General features: G+C 40.9%; 1 protein-coding gene across 1 annotated transcript in view; it reads left to right on the top strand.

The window, feature by feature from the left end:
• The window catches only part of MTFR1 (mitochondrial fission regulator 1), a 41,756-nt gene extending 31,445 nt beyond the window's left edge, over window positions 1-10,311 (top strand). Inside the window, exons 5-8 of the mRNA XM_004602422.2 lie at window positions 4,338-4,576; window positions 6,299-6,551; window positions 7,258-7,426; window positions 8,826-10,311. Coding sequence (XP_004602479.1) covers window positions 4,338-4,576; window positions 6,299-6,551; window positions 7,258-7,426; window positions 8,826-8,894 — 730 coding nt within the window. The 3' untranslated portion in view covers window positions 8,895-10,311. The remainder of the gene's footprint in view (window positions 1-4,337; window positions 4,577-6,298; window positions 6,552-7,257; window positions 7,427-8,825) is intronic.
• The last annotated feature ends 5,365 nt before the right edge of the window (window positions 10,312-15,676 follow it).

The following is a 15,676-nucleotide window of genomic DNA, read 5'->3' as shown; positions in this document are numbered from 1 at the left end:
CTGGCGATGCACAGGGGTCACTCCTGGCTCTGCACTCAGGAATTACCCCTGGTGGTGCTCAGGGGACCATATGGGATGCTGGGAATCGAACCCAGGTCGGCTGTGTGCAAGGCAAATGCCCTACCCACTGTGGTATTGCTCCAGCCCCAGTTGGTATTATTCTTGAGCAGTCTTTTCTGTTATGTCATGGGGTTTGTACCCAGCAATGTTGTGCTTGCCCCCGTGTGAGACATCAGTGCTTAGGAGTTGCTAGGGCCATGGAAATGTCAAGGACCACCAGTACTGCACAGTGAGATGCTCTAGGGCCAGCAAGACTACACATGGCAGTGAGAATGAAGTTTGTGAAGGAGCAAACGTAGGATCCTCACATGCTGGGAATGTGTTTTTTTAAAAAACACTTATGCTGTATTCTTGGCTGTTTTCTGTTTATTTTAAATACTCATGTAGTATTTAGTTTGTAGAGGCAGATGACTCTGTCCCTCACCCTTTTCAACTTCAGAATTTTCTCCCCTTTAGAAGTTTGATCTCTAATTTGAAAAGAGGAAAACTTGGTACATTTCTGTTTAGATTATCACAGTAATTACTGATTATAATTTTGTACTGTAAGGAATCAATGTGTGATTCATACTGGGGAATTTGTGTAACTGGAGAATACTTCCTAAAAACTATAAAGCAGGATAAATTGAGCTTCAAAGGAAGCAATATATGGGGTAGACGATTACGTCCATTTAATTGAAAGAGCTGGAATACATGATTGACTCCTTATATGTTCAGAATACTCAGCATACTTTCCATTCTTATTGGGCATCAAGGATATAGAGATAAAGTAAGACATGATCTTGCCTTTGCAGGAATATTTGATGTGCTAGACGTCATTAAGGAAATCAGTAAATCATACTGGTATTCTAAGGTATGAAGTAAACACTGAAGGCAAATTGGGATGAGAGGTGTGATAGGTAGTCTCAGGAGGGGCTGCTAGAGTTGTATGGTAAGGATTACTAGGAGCCAATAAAATAGGAAAGATGAATTCCTGGAAAGGTGAATGCATTTAAAGGTCCCAAGTAGGAAATTAAGTATGTTCAGTAAGTTCCATATGATTGTGAGACTTAGGGAGCCACAGAAAAGGGTAAACTATAGGTGTATGTGAAAACAGGTCAGGGCTTACTTATATCTATTAAACAAAGAGATGTAGACTTTTCCAGAAAGCAGTGTGGAGCCATATAAAAGGTAGACTAAATCAGAATATATGTTGCATAAACAAAGTGCCACAGTGATTTTTTTCTTCCAAATTTTAATGTCTTATTAAAATTATCCTAGGGGCTACGGATATAGTACAGTGGAAGGGCGCTGGCATTGCACATGGCTGGCCTAGGTTCAATCCTCTGCATCCCATATGGTCCCCCGAGCACTACCAAGAATAATTCTAGAATGTGCAGCCAGAAGGTAACCCCTGAGCATTACTAAGTGTGGCCCAAATACTCTCCACGCCCCCCCCCCATATTCTTTTCAGGTTGATTATAGCTCATGCATAATTTATATAAAATCTTTCAAGAACAATATATATTTTATATTTACTCAGGGTACTATTACTGTTCCTTATAGAAGTTTACCTTCATTTAATTTTCATCTACAATTTTGGTTTGTTTTTAAACCATACTTGTAAGCCAAACATTTTTTGTCACAAATAATTTCAAATTAAATAAATACAGTTAGTATTACTAACTGTATTTAGTAATTGGTTTCTCTGTAAACTAGGGCTAGGTAAACCTGAACTAACACATCTTTTTCCCCAAATGTATTTGTTAAATAATGATCAGAGTAAAATTGCTGTGCCAAGGATTTATAGCTCAGCTTCATATTCATGGACCTTGTATATATAAGGCACCCTGGGTTTGATCCTGGGCACCGCAAAAAAAGCAACAAACAAAACAAAATTTACATTTGTAAGTGATCTCCTCTGTGTGGATACTTTAACAGGATTTAAAAAAAAAAAACTCGATAGGAAGAAAATACTTGAATTTACTGCTTAATACCAAAAGCTATGAATCCAAGAATTCCAGGCAGAGGGCTAAAAAGAATGTATAGTTTAGGGATTAAGGCTCTTGGCCTTGTACGTGGCTAACCCTGGTTAGATCCCTAGCATTGCTGAAGCAACCCCAGAGCACCACCAAATATGCCCAAAACTCTCCAAAATAAATTGAAAAAACACAAGGTAGAATAAAGAACTGTCACTGGCTTGCAGATGAAAATATGCAGTTATAGAAAAACTAAAATAGAACTTAATGTTAGTGACTGTTGTAAGTTAGTATTAAGTTTAACTATATGTACCAGAAAAGCCTAAACGAGCTTCCATCCTGTTAAAAGTCATCATTATTCTTCTCATTAGATAGTTGATTTGCTTTTCCCTCCAATCAAAACCAGAATAGATTGTGTGGGGATGAGAGAGGCCAGGCCTTCTGCCGCCCTTCACTGTGGCTTCTGTACAGGGTCAGCTTCTGGCCTCGGACACTGAAGCCAGGTATCACCGTGCACTCACGGGCTTTCATGGGGAGGTGGGAGGCGGTGAGGCTCAGATGAAAGGACTTTCTCATGGCGTCATCTCCCTTTAATGTCTTCCTGGGTGGCTCACCAACATTTTGCTGGCAGCTGCTCAGTCAACACTCAGTCATCTGACCAGTGAGGCTGGGAGGCTGAAATGGTGACTTGACTGAGGGGATGATTTCAGAATGAATTTTCACATCAAATGATCACAGTATATGCCAAAACATAGCATCTCACTAAAGCTCGAAGAAGCAATCCTAAGGCCAGAAACCTAATGGTAAAAAATAAGGAAATAAGTACATAACTAGACAGTTGAAAAGAAAGCTGAGTTTTATTTGCAAAAAGAAAAAAAAGCTTCCATTTATAGCTGTAGAGTCTTGCATATTAAAAAATCTTTTACTTACATCTAACTAAAAAGTTGCTCATCTAGCTACTGCCATGGGTTTGATTATAATGGTTCTTTTCTCCTTTTGTTTCTAATGCTGTATTTGGTCCATATTGTTTCAATATTTCATAAATCAATATATCTGTCATACATGGAAAACAAAGGCATCCAAATACAGGCCCCTTCCTTGGCTCATGGATTATTGACTTTTGTGGTCAAATATTAGTCTTTTAATTTTTTGGGGGGTGGTGGGGAGCATAACTGGCAGTGCGCAGGGTTTAACTTCTGGGTCTGAGCTCAGGATCACTCCTGGTAGAGAATGGAGAACCATACATGATTGGGCCATGTGTAAGGCAAGTGCTGTACCCCCTGTACTATCGCTTTGGCCCCAAATTTGTTATTGTTGTTGTTGTTGTTTCATTTTGTTTTTGAACCACACCTGAAAGTTCTGTGCTTACTCCAGGCTCTGTGTAGGATCACTTCTGGCGGGCTAGAGGGACTATAATGGGATGCTGGGATCATCTGGGTTGGCCATGTGTAAGGCAAGCGCCCTACCTATTGTCCAGTCTCCCCAGCCGCCCAGGTCTACTTATTTTTATTTTATTTTATTATTATTTTTTATTTTATTTTTTTTGCTTTTTGGGTCACACCTGGTGATGCACAGGGGTTACTCCTGGCTCCGCACTCAGGAATTACTCCTGGCGGTGCTCAGGGGACCATATGGGATGCTGGGAATCGAACCCGGGTCTGCCGCATGCAAGGCAAACGCTCTACCTGCTGTGCTATTGCTCCAGCCCCTCTACTTATTTTTAATGTTATAAGGTTTCTTCAATTCTTACTGAAACACAAAACTTGAATTAGTAAAATGCATGATGCTTCTCAGTAGTGTTAGCTTGTGTATAATATATACATACATATATAAATTTATTTGATATGTATATATCATAAAAGACTGGATGTTCAAGAGTGCATGCTTTGGATATTTAGGGCTGTTTTAATCCCTGCCAACACAAAAATCAAAATTCAAAAGAATGATGGCAACAAAATACCTCAGGCCTGATACATTTCTCTACCACCTTGAGGAGTGCTTTGTAGTATTTTTTTTAAACTTTGTAATTTTTTGGTATGTGTGTGTTGGTCTTTTTTTCAGTCTTCCCCTCAACCCCGAGCAATGCTCATTCCTAACTGCTTACTGCACTCCGGTTGGTATCAGGGATTGCACGCAAGGCAAGTACCTTAAGCCCTCTCCTCTCACTTGCCCACTGTTGTTTTTAAAGTTATAGGAGGGCGATTGTTTAGGCCCAGCCTGAAAAGTGGTTCCCAAGTGTGTAAACTGTTTTGTCTAACTGGCAGTGGTGGTATTTCTCATTCCCTACACAGCTCTGATGCCCAACTTTGTCTTCCTTTGTAGGACAGAGGTCAGGTCAAGGCAGCCCTCCCTTCAGGATGAACTTCCGGTCTTTGAGAAGCCTCCCAGCAGGTATATTTCCTTACCAAACCTGTCTTCAGAGGAGCCTCAATCCAAGACTTCAACTCTAGCGAATGAGGAAGCACTGCAGAAGATCAGTGCCCTTGAAAATGAACTTGCTGCTCTCAGAGCGCAGATTGCCAAAATCGTGACCCAGCAGGAGCACAAGAATCTCACAGCAGGTTTGCGAAGTCTATGTTTGTTTTAACCAGCAAACTGGAAATTAGAGGACAATGCACTAATTTAAAAATATTTCTAACAGCAGGAGGGTTTTTAGAAAACCAGTAGTCAGCCCTCAGCACAGGCCATGCAGGACCCACACAGCTCTAAGCAGTCTTTATGTGTGTGATCTCCGAGAGTGAGGACCCTTGGGAAAACACGCAGATCTTCCCACTTGAATTACTTCTCATGTGAACATGTTTCTCTCTAATGAGTGTCTGTGATACCTGTCGAGTCTGACTTTAGGTCATCTCAGAAAAGCCTGAGGGGTGTAGTGCTGTGTACTTACGGTGTGTTCTGAAGGTGCTGAGGCTTTTTATGGATCCAGGGGGTCAAAGTCTGATATGCACTTTCCTCTGCCATAAGAAGTGAATATAGTACATGTTAAGAGTTAATATGGGAGCAGATATGGAAATTAAATAAAATGCCGCTAGTACATTAAAACCACTTCATAATCATTTTCTCTCCCACATGCCCAGGGCAGAAATGAGGTCAGGTCCCCTGACTCCTGGTTGAATCCTGTTGCTTAGTGTGGCACTGTGCCTTTGGAAGAGGTCTGTTAACCTTGAAATCCTACCCTAGCCTGTTGGCAAATAATAGTTGTTTTTCCCGGTGTTGTTCCGGAGTCCTGGGTAGACTGTTAATCAGCTCTCTCTAAAGAAGAAGGGCACTTACTCCGGGGCCGCGCTGCTCTGCCTGTGCTGGATAGTGATGCAGCCAACATGGAAACCTCATCCTGCCCGTGTGTGGCAGGGAGGAGAGGGTGAATGCATCCAGCATCACATGCTCGACATGATTTGCGTGGCGAGCAGCTGACCCAGCTTTAATCCCCAGCACCCCATATGGTCCCCTGAGCCCACCAGGAGTGGTCCCTAAGTGCAGAGCCAGAAGCAAGCCCTGAGCACCACCGTGTACGGCCCCCAAACAAACAAAAACAAAACCCCTGCCTGTATAAATTGCATTTCTCTAGCTTTACCTCCCTCTTCTGGAAGACAAGGAAAATTGCACTAGCGAGATAAACTGAGGTTTCGTGTCAGATACTCTGTTGCTGACCAAAATTCCTTAAGCAAAACTTTTTCATCTTCTGGCAGTAAAGTCCCTCCGGTGAACAACTGTGCCTGTAGTTATGCAAGTTGATATATTTCTGTGTTCTTATTTTATATTCATTTTAACTTTTTTTTTCAGAAAATTTTTTAAACAGTACATTTAAAGCTATTCCTTTCTAGTCAGTCACTGCACACTATTCAGATGTGTAGCATCAGCTTTATACGTAAATATACTTAAAATGAACTATACATTAAATAGTTCTTTCAAATAGTTATAATACTAAATTGTTAAGCTAATGTTGTAGGTATTTATGCAGTATAGAGTACTTTATATTTCACTTAAAAAATGCTTTTAAACTGTCATATTCAGACTTGAACATGTGATATCACAAAAACACCCCCATTAATAAATGAAACTTTTTCATCTGTAGAGCTTAGAGTTAAATGATACAGTGATTGAAATTCAGGTATATAGCGTCTAAGCAAGTAACTGAAACTTTATTTATATAACTGAGATTCTTTTAAGGGTTGTATTTTACTAAGGTGTATGAAAGTCCTTAACGTTGTACTTTGAGAAATACTGTCTTTGGCCATCACCATCAGAATTAAGTATTTTTCTTATTTCTGTTGGTGATTTAGATTCTGCTGCATCTGTTACTGCCCCGCCAGTTCCCCCACCACCCCCTCCGCCCCCTCCCCCGCCTCTTCCTCCTCCCCCTCCCTCTGGACTCCACCAAAGTAAGTCTGCTGTTGACCTGATTAAAGAGAGAAAAGAGAAGAGAGCCAATGTTGAAAAGACTTCGGTTAAGAACTCTCCAAAGAAACATGACATGCCAAATATGTTAGAGATTCTCAAAGATATGAATAGTGTAAAGCTTCGGTCAGTAAAAAGGTAAGGATAAATATGTACTGTCTTGTTTTTTTTTGCTTTTTGTGTCACATCCAGCGATGCACAGGGGTCACTCCTGGCTCTGCACCTAGAAATTACCCCTGGTGGTGCTCAGGGGACCACATGGGATGCTGGGAACCGAACCCAGGCTGGCCGTGTGCAAGGCAAATGCCGTACCTGCTGTGCTATCACTCCAGCCCCTTGTACTGTCTTTTTATATATTGTAAACTACTATGCTCTGCTTCATGAGAACTATGTTTAATAACATGGATACCATGAATAGTTACTCTGCATAGCTAAACTAAAATAATAACTAAACATCTCCAGGTTTTTCTCTAGTCATTCCCTGCCCCTACATTGCATTCAGATGGCCTTTCATGTAGTTTTTATTGCTACTGTCCATTCATTCTTTCTTGTGCAGTGTACCTACCATGGCAGGTACTAGGCTGATGGAGAAGAGTGGAGCCTAAATTGCCCTGAAGGGGAGCATGATCGGGCTTTTCAGCAGAGTGGCTATTCATCAGGCACTTTGGTGCTCTTTTATTGAGCCCTGCTTAACTCTAGGGTTTCCATCTCATGCTGTCCCTACTTACCAGTACACTAACTGAAAATCTGTGACGCTCGAAGTACTGCAGGCATGTAAACACACTGTCCCTAAGGGCCTGTTGGCATATTTAAACTCTCTTTGGTTTCTGTTTATTTCCCTAAGGTCAGAACAAGATACGAAGCCCAAACCAGTTGACGCTACTGATCCTGCTGCTCTTATAGCAGAGGCTCTGAAAAAGAAGTTTGCTTATCGGTATCGAAGTGACAGCCACAGTGAAACTGAAAAAGGAATTCCAAAGTCTGAATCAGAGGCCACCTCAGAAACAGTGTTGGTGAGTATTAAGTCAGACTTATGAGCACTGAGGTTACACAAATAAACATGCACCTGTATCCTCTCTAAGAGTCCAATGAAGTCCCTATAAGATTTTCCTAGGGTCTGGAGAAAGAGCACAGTATAAGGCACTTGGTTTGCTTGCAGCCTATCCAGGTTTAATCCCTGACATGGCATTTGGTCCCTTAAGCACAGAGCCAGGAATATAGCCATAGAATGGAGCACTGAGAAATGGAGCACTTTCCAAGGTATATCCAAGTCCTAAAAATGATAAAGTAAAAAATGTTACTGGTTCACAGTAGTTCATTTGAAAATTGGAAACTTACTAAATGAAGCCTAATTTTACTTAGCATTCCCAGGATTAAATATTTAAAGAAAGCTTTTTATCTTAGGACACCCATGACAGCTTTCTGAAGAGGGTAAGCATTGACTTGGATGTATAGGATGTGTGCTAGGTCACCAGTGGAGAGCAAGCAGAGATATCAGAGAAGCTCTTAAGAGTTCAGTTCTTATTTGTCACAATAGAAAAGTGCCTAACTTCTTATAGAAATTTTAGCACCTCTGGAGCTTTTTGCCAGATTTTAGAAAATTTGTGCATTTCTTTTTTTTTGCTTTTTTTTGGTTACATCCAGCAATGCTCAGGGGTTACTCCTGGTGGTGTTCGGGGGACTATATGGGACGCCAGGGATTGAACCGGGGTCAGCCGCGTGCAAGGCAAATGCCCTCCTTGCTGTACTATTGCTCCAGCCCTATGCTTTTTTTAAATTCAGAAAATCCTTATTTTTTAATGTCCAAATTTTTGAGTCCCCATCATGATCCAACATCACCGCTGCCACTCCTTGCCCCCCATTGCTTTTTGGGTTGCATAGGGGGTTACTCCTGGCAGTGCTCAGGGCACTATATGGGATGCTGGGAATTGAATCCAGGTTGGCCGTGTGCAAGGCAAATACCCTACCTGCTGTGCTATGGCTCCAGGCCCTCCTGCCCCCATTTCTGTTGTAATTTCCATTTCAAAGCATCATGGTATGAGAGGATAGTAGATTTGTGTTTTGTTCATAAGTAAAATTGGACTAAATGGTTTTTGCTAAGATGATTATAGTACTAGGAACTAATTTGATTACCTCTTTGTCTTTTGTTGATTTGTTTTATTATTGTTTCATTTATTATTAATTTGTTTTATTATTGCAATTGCTTGCTTTGAGTTTCTTCAGGATTCTCATATCTGTATTCCACCTCTGTAATCAGTGAAATCTGCTCCCACCTTCAGCTTTTCCCCCAACACCAGTCTCATTCAGTTTCTGAGGACTCGAATGTACTCAGCACATGGATCCCTCACAGGGAGGGGGCAGGCCACTGGTACACGAGCCAGTATCTTAATTTACCTTTTGTTTCTTTTCTAGTTTGGACCACACATGTTGAAGCCTACGGGGAAAATGAAGGCCTTAATTGAAAATGCTTCAAATTCCTAACGGACAACAATAAGCTGAGAAAGACTTTCTTTGTTCAGCTATTGATTTGTTAGGTCTATGTAGAAATCAACACTATTAGTAAATGCCTGACTTTAGTATTCAGTACTCTCTTTAAATCTAGCTAGAGGATTAAGCAAGAACAAAAGTGGTCTGCATTTGTTCTTGCTTTTATGAAAAGGTCAGTTCTGAAGTTTCCATAATGTCTGATATGCCACATGTTTTTTAATGTCGCAGCTGGGTGTTTAGCTTTCCAGTCTTGAAAACAATTATACAGAATTCAGAACAAAGAAAGGACATTTATAGATATGGATTTTTAACACTAATTTATCTGTACAAATGTTTCATGTATTTGGATATAAAACAACTTGAAAATTTTAGAGATGACGGCAATAAGAGTACTATTATTGTCATTCATTTTCAGTGATCCTTTTGTCAGTGTTGGAACAACTTTGATACAACACAAGTTGTTAGAGTGAAGTATTTGAGATTGGAATCTTTCTTGCCTTGAACAGAACATTTATCTGAGATTCTTTTTCTTGGAGATGGAATTTGAATAGGAACCAGAAAATGTTCACTGCTGAGATTCTATAATGTATAGAATTATACTTTAAAGGGAAGACAAAACCCAAGAAAGCCATTTTCCCCCAAGTGCCATCCAGTACTGAGCAAGGAATTGTAATTTTCAAATAGTAAGGAATCAAATTATTGAATTAGGTATCTTTTAAAGTAAAAAATCCGGAAGGTGCCACCATTTTCTTTTTATAAATAACATCATAAAGATGACTTGTTGCTAAGTTAATACTTCTGGGAATGTCAGCATAATGGACTTAAGTTTAACTATTGGTCAGAATGACATATTTTACATTACATTACACAACATGAGCCTACTGTGTTGCTACAAAGTGGAGAATGGCCCTTGTCATCTAGAGCTTCTGAGGAGTTGACTGGAAGTGATAATTTTAGAATGCTTGTAAGTCTTCATGATTTTTCTGTATTTCTGTTATTCTCAGAGATAGCTAATACCGGAATCTCCTACCATGAGTAAATATTTGGATTTATTATTTAAGTCTAATTTAATAAGTTGTACCTTCTAAGGGGATTCAGATGTAGGAAGAGTAGATAGTCACTTTTAAGTTATTGAAAATATGTGCAATGTTCTAAATACTAGCAAATAATAATTGAAATAATTTACATGAGCTGGTTGTTCAGTTTAAATTTCACCCGTGGCTTATATTACACGTGTTGATGTGTACTGTTTCTAATTGTTTTATATGGTTTAAAATTTTGCCTTTAAAAAAATTGAAAAAATTCTCCTGACATTCCAAGAAATTTTGATTTGTATAAGTATTGGATCGTGGCCAGTGCTCCAATAAGGAAGTTACTGTTTCGAAATAAAGCAAACTTTATTTTCCTTGGACTATAATGCCTGTTTTGTTTGTTTTAAATAATGGGTAAAATTCTTTTGTATTCACACAGAGATGTAGAATAATTTGCTTTCTGCTTTTTTCAAGTTGAAATCAATTCTTTAAGATAAATTATTATCACTTTTTATCCACCTTTTTTCTTAAAGGGATTTCATCATTAAAATCTAGAAGACCAAACATTTGGTACGAATTTCCTCAGGATTCTTTTTTTTTTTTTTTTTGCTTTTTGGGTCATGCACAGGGGTTACTCCTGGCTATTCACTCAGGAATTACTACTGGCAGTGCTCAGGGTACCACATGGGTTGCTGGGATTTGAACCCGGTTCGGCCGCGTGCAAGGCAAACGCCCTACCCGCTGTGCTATCGCTCCAACACTTCCTCAGGATTCTTTTTTTTTTTTTTTTTTTGCTTTTTGGGTCACACCTGGCGATGCACAGGGGTTACTCCTGGCTCTGCACTCAGGAATTACCCCTGGCCATGCTCAGGGGACCATATGGGATGCTGGGATTTGAACCCGGGTCGGCCGCGTGCAAGGCAAACGCCCTACCCGCTGTGCTATCTCTCCAGCCCCCTCAGGATTCTTAACGCCTCTAATTTTACCTCTGGAATTATTGGCGGTTTCCCATCTGCCTCCATACCCACCTCATTCAGTGATTGCTTCCCCATCCAATAAAATGCCTTAAACAAAAGATCTTTCAGTATTTAAACACTGTAATTTTATAGTTGAGGTTTAAAGCTTAGTGTAATGTTTTGCGTAATTCTGACTTGTCCAACAACCTACACTAGTGAATACCTGCATTAAATGAACACTGAACTTGGATGCTAAACACAAGTCCGATTGATTCACATCCTTTCAGTTTTTAATGTGGAAATAGTGTTCAGCTCAAAAAATGGTAGAGGGATTAACTTTTGACTTTGAACACACCCTATCAATGGCAGACTGGTAAGCAGTTTAGCACTGCACTGTTGTCTCGTTCATCGATTTGTTCATCGATTTGCTCGAGCGGGCACCAGTAACATCTCCATTGTGAGACTTGTTACTGTTTTTGGCATATCGAACACGCCACGGGTAGCTTGCCAGGCTCTGCCGTGTGGGCGGGATACTCTCGGTAGCTTGCTGGGCTGAGAGGAATGGAGGAATCGAACCCAGGTCAGCCGCGTGCAAGGCAAACACCCTACCCACTGTGCTATTGCTCCAGTCCAAGGCAGACTGGTAAGCAAGGTACTATTATTTAAATACCACTCTTTCAAAGCATCACTTAAAATTTCCAGTAAAATGATTTTTCTTAGGATGTATGGTCCCTGGCACTGGAAAAAGGTCCTCCTTTGCACCCCCTGCGCAGTTTAGAGTGAAATAGGTGTGACTTGGTGCTGTCTGCCGAAGCCCAGCCTTAGAAGAATCCTATCCTCTTGTATGAGGACTGGTGCGAGATCTGAGAGAACGTGCGAAAGACTGAGTGCATGCTTTGTAAGTAGGCCTGGGTCTGATTCCCATCACTGCATATTCCCGAACGTACCACCAGATGGGGCCCCTAAGCAAAGGAGCCAGGAAATAGTACAGCAGTTATGTTGCATGCTAGGCACGCTAGCTTTGATTCCCAGCGCCACACAGTCCTGCAGCATTGCATGCTGCAGCCCCCGAAGCTCCCTGGTACCACTGATGATAGTAATTATCATTACTACTTTAAATGCCACGGTTTCAAACGCAGATCCAACACTGCAGAGCTGAGCATTGCATCTCAGACCCCGTGCACTGACTCTGGTCCATTGGCTGAGAGTGACTGGCGGGGACCCTGGGTCAAAGGGGAAAAAAGCCCTGTGAGTCCACATCTCAGCAGTGAACAAGGCAACATGAAGAAATCATGCCAGAATGAAATGAGTACTTTTGGGAACCCATCCTTAAGTTCTTCATTTTGGGAACCCTTTTCAACCCATACTTTGAAAAAAGTTCACTGTGAATTGGAATCTGAGCTGGAAGAAATACAAAGTTTAAGAAGTTAACCCTTAAATCAGTTCTCAGATAGTCCCGCAGAACAAGGTGCTTGATTTTAGGGCAGTCTTATTGTCAACTGTAGTTTTCAGCCACTCTGGCATCCTCTTTTCCCCTTTATCCTACGGACTGAATGTTCTTAACGTCCCCATTAAAGCTATTTCTAACTTTTTTGGCTTATAAATTCTCTTTTGGGATCAGAGAGAGAATGCAGAGGTTAATGCCTTGCATGTGGCAGACCCCAGTGCAATTCCTGGCACTTAGAGTCCCACGAACATGGCCAGGTATCTCCCAAGCACTGCCAGGGTGTCCCCAGGTATCTCTGGCACTGCATCCTTAGGCCCATGCACTTCTTGTGAAGCCCCCAATGCACAAAAAAGTTAATAGTGCTTGCACACATGCTTCCCCAAGATCACACTCCTTAGCTGTAATGCTTGCACACAAGTTGGTTGCAGGGCTCACCAAGGAATATACACCAGGCTGTGTTGCTTCCATTCTTCTGTCCCTTGCCCTCCCCTCTGTTTTTGCAGCAGTGACCTGGCCAGGGTGTGGGGAAGTGGGAGTCACACATTCACACATCTCGCTGTGGTGATTGTACAGCCAGTTGTGGGGTTCATAGTTGGTGGTTGTTGCTTGCACTTTTTTGTGCTCACTGTGGTTCCTGCTTCCTCACTGTGACATCTTTTCAGTTGTGCCCACTTGGGTCACAATCCTGTGGGCTAACACAGCTGGTGGTGTGCAGCTGGAAAACGGCTTACGGTGCTGAGGATCACAGAAGCAGAGCTGCCCGTATTGTACTTAGCCCAGGTGCTAACACTGGGGTATGAACTTGTGAGCATTTGCATGCAAACAGGTGCTTTAAGTCTGTACTTTTCTCCAGGTCCTCCCATTTTAGCTGCAGTACTCACCAGGGTCAACACTTCAGTGTGACCGCACACACTTGGTTGTAGTTGGTCCAGACCCCAAACTTCTAGGCTGCTCAGTGCTCAACACATGTGAAGCAAATTCTTATTCTTCTAAAGTTTGTAAGCATCTAATTCTTTATTGATACTAGTATCATCACTTCAAAAAGTGTATTACTAAGGATCCAAAATAGTTAGATGTTTCCCTTTGAGACTTATCCTTTGACAACTACATGAGCTAGAAGCTGGAGCTTCACAAAGACATTTAAAGATTCTCCAGCCCCCCTGGATGTCACAAAGTCCCTCTTCTGTTAGGTTAGAGTACAATGAGTTTAATTTAGACTTTCATTGGGAGGTACATGATGAATAACCCAAATAGTGCCCCCTACTCCATGCATGTTTTTGCTATTGCAGTGCCTCATAATCATTTTCAATCTTGAAAATTTGCATGGTTCCACCAAAGACCCTCAGTAACCAAAGCAATTCTGAAAAGAAAAAGTAGTGACTTTAAATGATACTACAAAGTTATAGTAATCTGAACAGTGGGGCTTGGGGGTTGTAGCTTAGTGGTCGGGTAACTGTATGTGGCCACACATTCAGTCCTCAGAACTGCCTCACATTATCCACTGCAAGCACTGCAACTGTGTGTGACACTCAGCAAGCATCATTAGGGAGAGTGTGCATCTTGTTGAGTTGAGCATCTCAACGAGAGGGAAAGAGATGAAAATATTGTGGTATAGGAATAAAAACATCTGTGGGACAGGGTGGGGAGCTAATACAAACATTTACAGCATAGAAACCAAAAATATGTAAAAAAAGGGTAGTCTTTTAAAGTAGTGCTGGGAAAATTGGTCACTATCTTATCTCATGTACAAAAATCCAAAATAGGTTTATGGTTTTGTTTGGGGGCCACCCCTGGCAATGCATAGGGCTAACTCCTGGAGGTAAGTCAGGAATCACTTCTGGAGGTGTTCAGGGGACCACATATGGTCCTGGGATTAGACTGGGATGTCAGGGATTGAAACCAAGTCAGTGGTATGGAAGGCAAGCACCCTACCTGTTTTACTATCTCTCCGGCCCCATCAAAACAGTTTTAGAGGCTTAAAAAAAACAGCACTGTCATAGCACTGTCGTCCCATTGTTCATTGATTTGTTCAGTGGGTAGGGTGTTTGCCTTGCATGTGGCTGACCCAAGCTCGATTCTTCCGCATTTGCGTTGCACGCGGCCGACCTGAGTTCGATTCTTCCATCCCTCTCTGAGAGCCCGGCAAGCTACCTGTGGCATGTTCGATATGCCAAAAACAGTAACACGTCTCACAATGGAGACACTAAGTAGGAGAAAAAATATTTGATAAGGTTCTTCACATTGTTACCAATGTTTTTGTGTATCAAACCCCAATAGTACAATCCAGCTTAATCAATGCTTGAATAAATAGCAGTATTCCTACATTAAAAAAAAAAAAAACAATGGACAGAACGATCTGATGCTCCCTGGGACATGGAAGATCTCATGTGAGTTTTTCCTATTCATTAGGAAAAGGAGAGCAGCATCTAAGAAAGTGCATCAACATAAACAGTGTTTCCCAGTGATTGATAATATTTTCCATTTGGGTGAAAAGCAAGGTGGTATAGAATCTCAGAATATGAGAAAAATTATTTACTGTAAGTTAAGAAAATACCAAAAAATGTAATAGCATAAATAAGGAATAAAAGATAATCGAGATAGTGAAAGTCACTTATTGATTCATGGTTGCTCATTTTCAAATTCACCCTTTTTATCTGTTTTGTGAAAATATACCTAGGCTTTTTTTTCTTTGCTGGCTATGATATACTAAGATTTTCATTAAAAAGATTGCATGAGAAAAAAAAAAACAATAGCAACATAAGCATAAATAAAAATAAGATTACATTAAAACTTGTGAAGTCGGGCCTTGCATGTGGTAGACATGGGTTCAATCTCCAGCATCCCATGTGGTCCCCTAAGTACCACTTGGAATATTTCCTAAGTGCAGAGTCAGGGGTAACCCCTGAGCATCACCAGGTGTGACTCCAAAAACAAAACGCACTAAAAACTCTCAAACCCAACCTGCAAAGTGAAACATCGAAAGGAAAGGGTAACCTATTTTCAGAAGATATTTACAGATCATACATCCAACTAAGTATCCTAAGAATTTGCCAACAGCCACCTGATTTTAAAAATGGGCAGAGAATCTGTTCTTGACTCTGCAATTTGAATAGTCCAAAGCTATCCCTGTGAATCTATAAGCATCCCTTTTTCTGATTTCTTTAATACAGGCATGATATTCCGTAAGTAGATTCTGTTTTGATGCAATGCCCTCTCCCCTTTACCCTCCCTTCATACTAAGTATTGATGTATAAACCTTGATATATAGGAAAGTACATGCAGACTTGCACATTATACGTATGTATAAACATTCAGACACAACCCATGAAGGTACTTGCAAAG

Source organism: Sorex araneus, chromosome 2 (genome assembly GCF_027595985.1).
Source record: "Sorex araneus isolate mSorAra2 chromosome 2, mSorAra2.pri, whole genome shotgun sequence".
NCBI classification, from domain to species: Eukaryota; Metazoa; Chordata; class Mammalia; order Eulipotyphla; family Soricidae; genus Sorex; species Sorex araneus.
The sequence above is the reverse complement of the archived record's forward strand: the minus strand, read 5'-3'. Positions and strand labels throughout refer to the sequence as shown.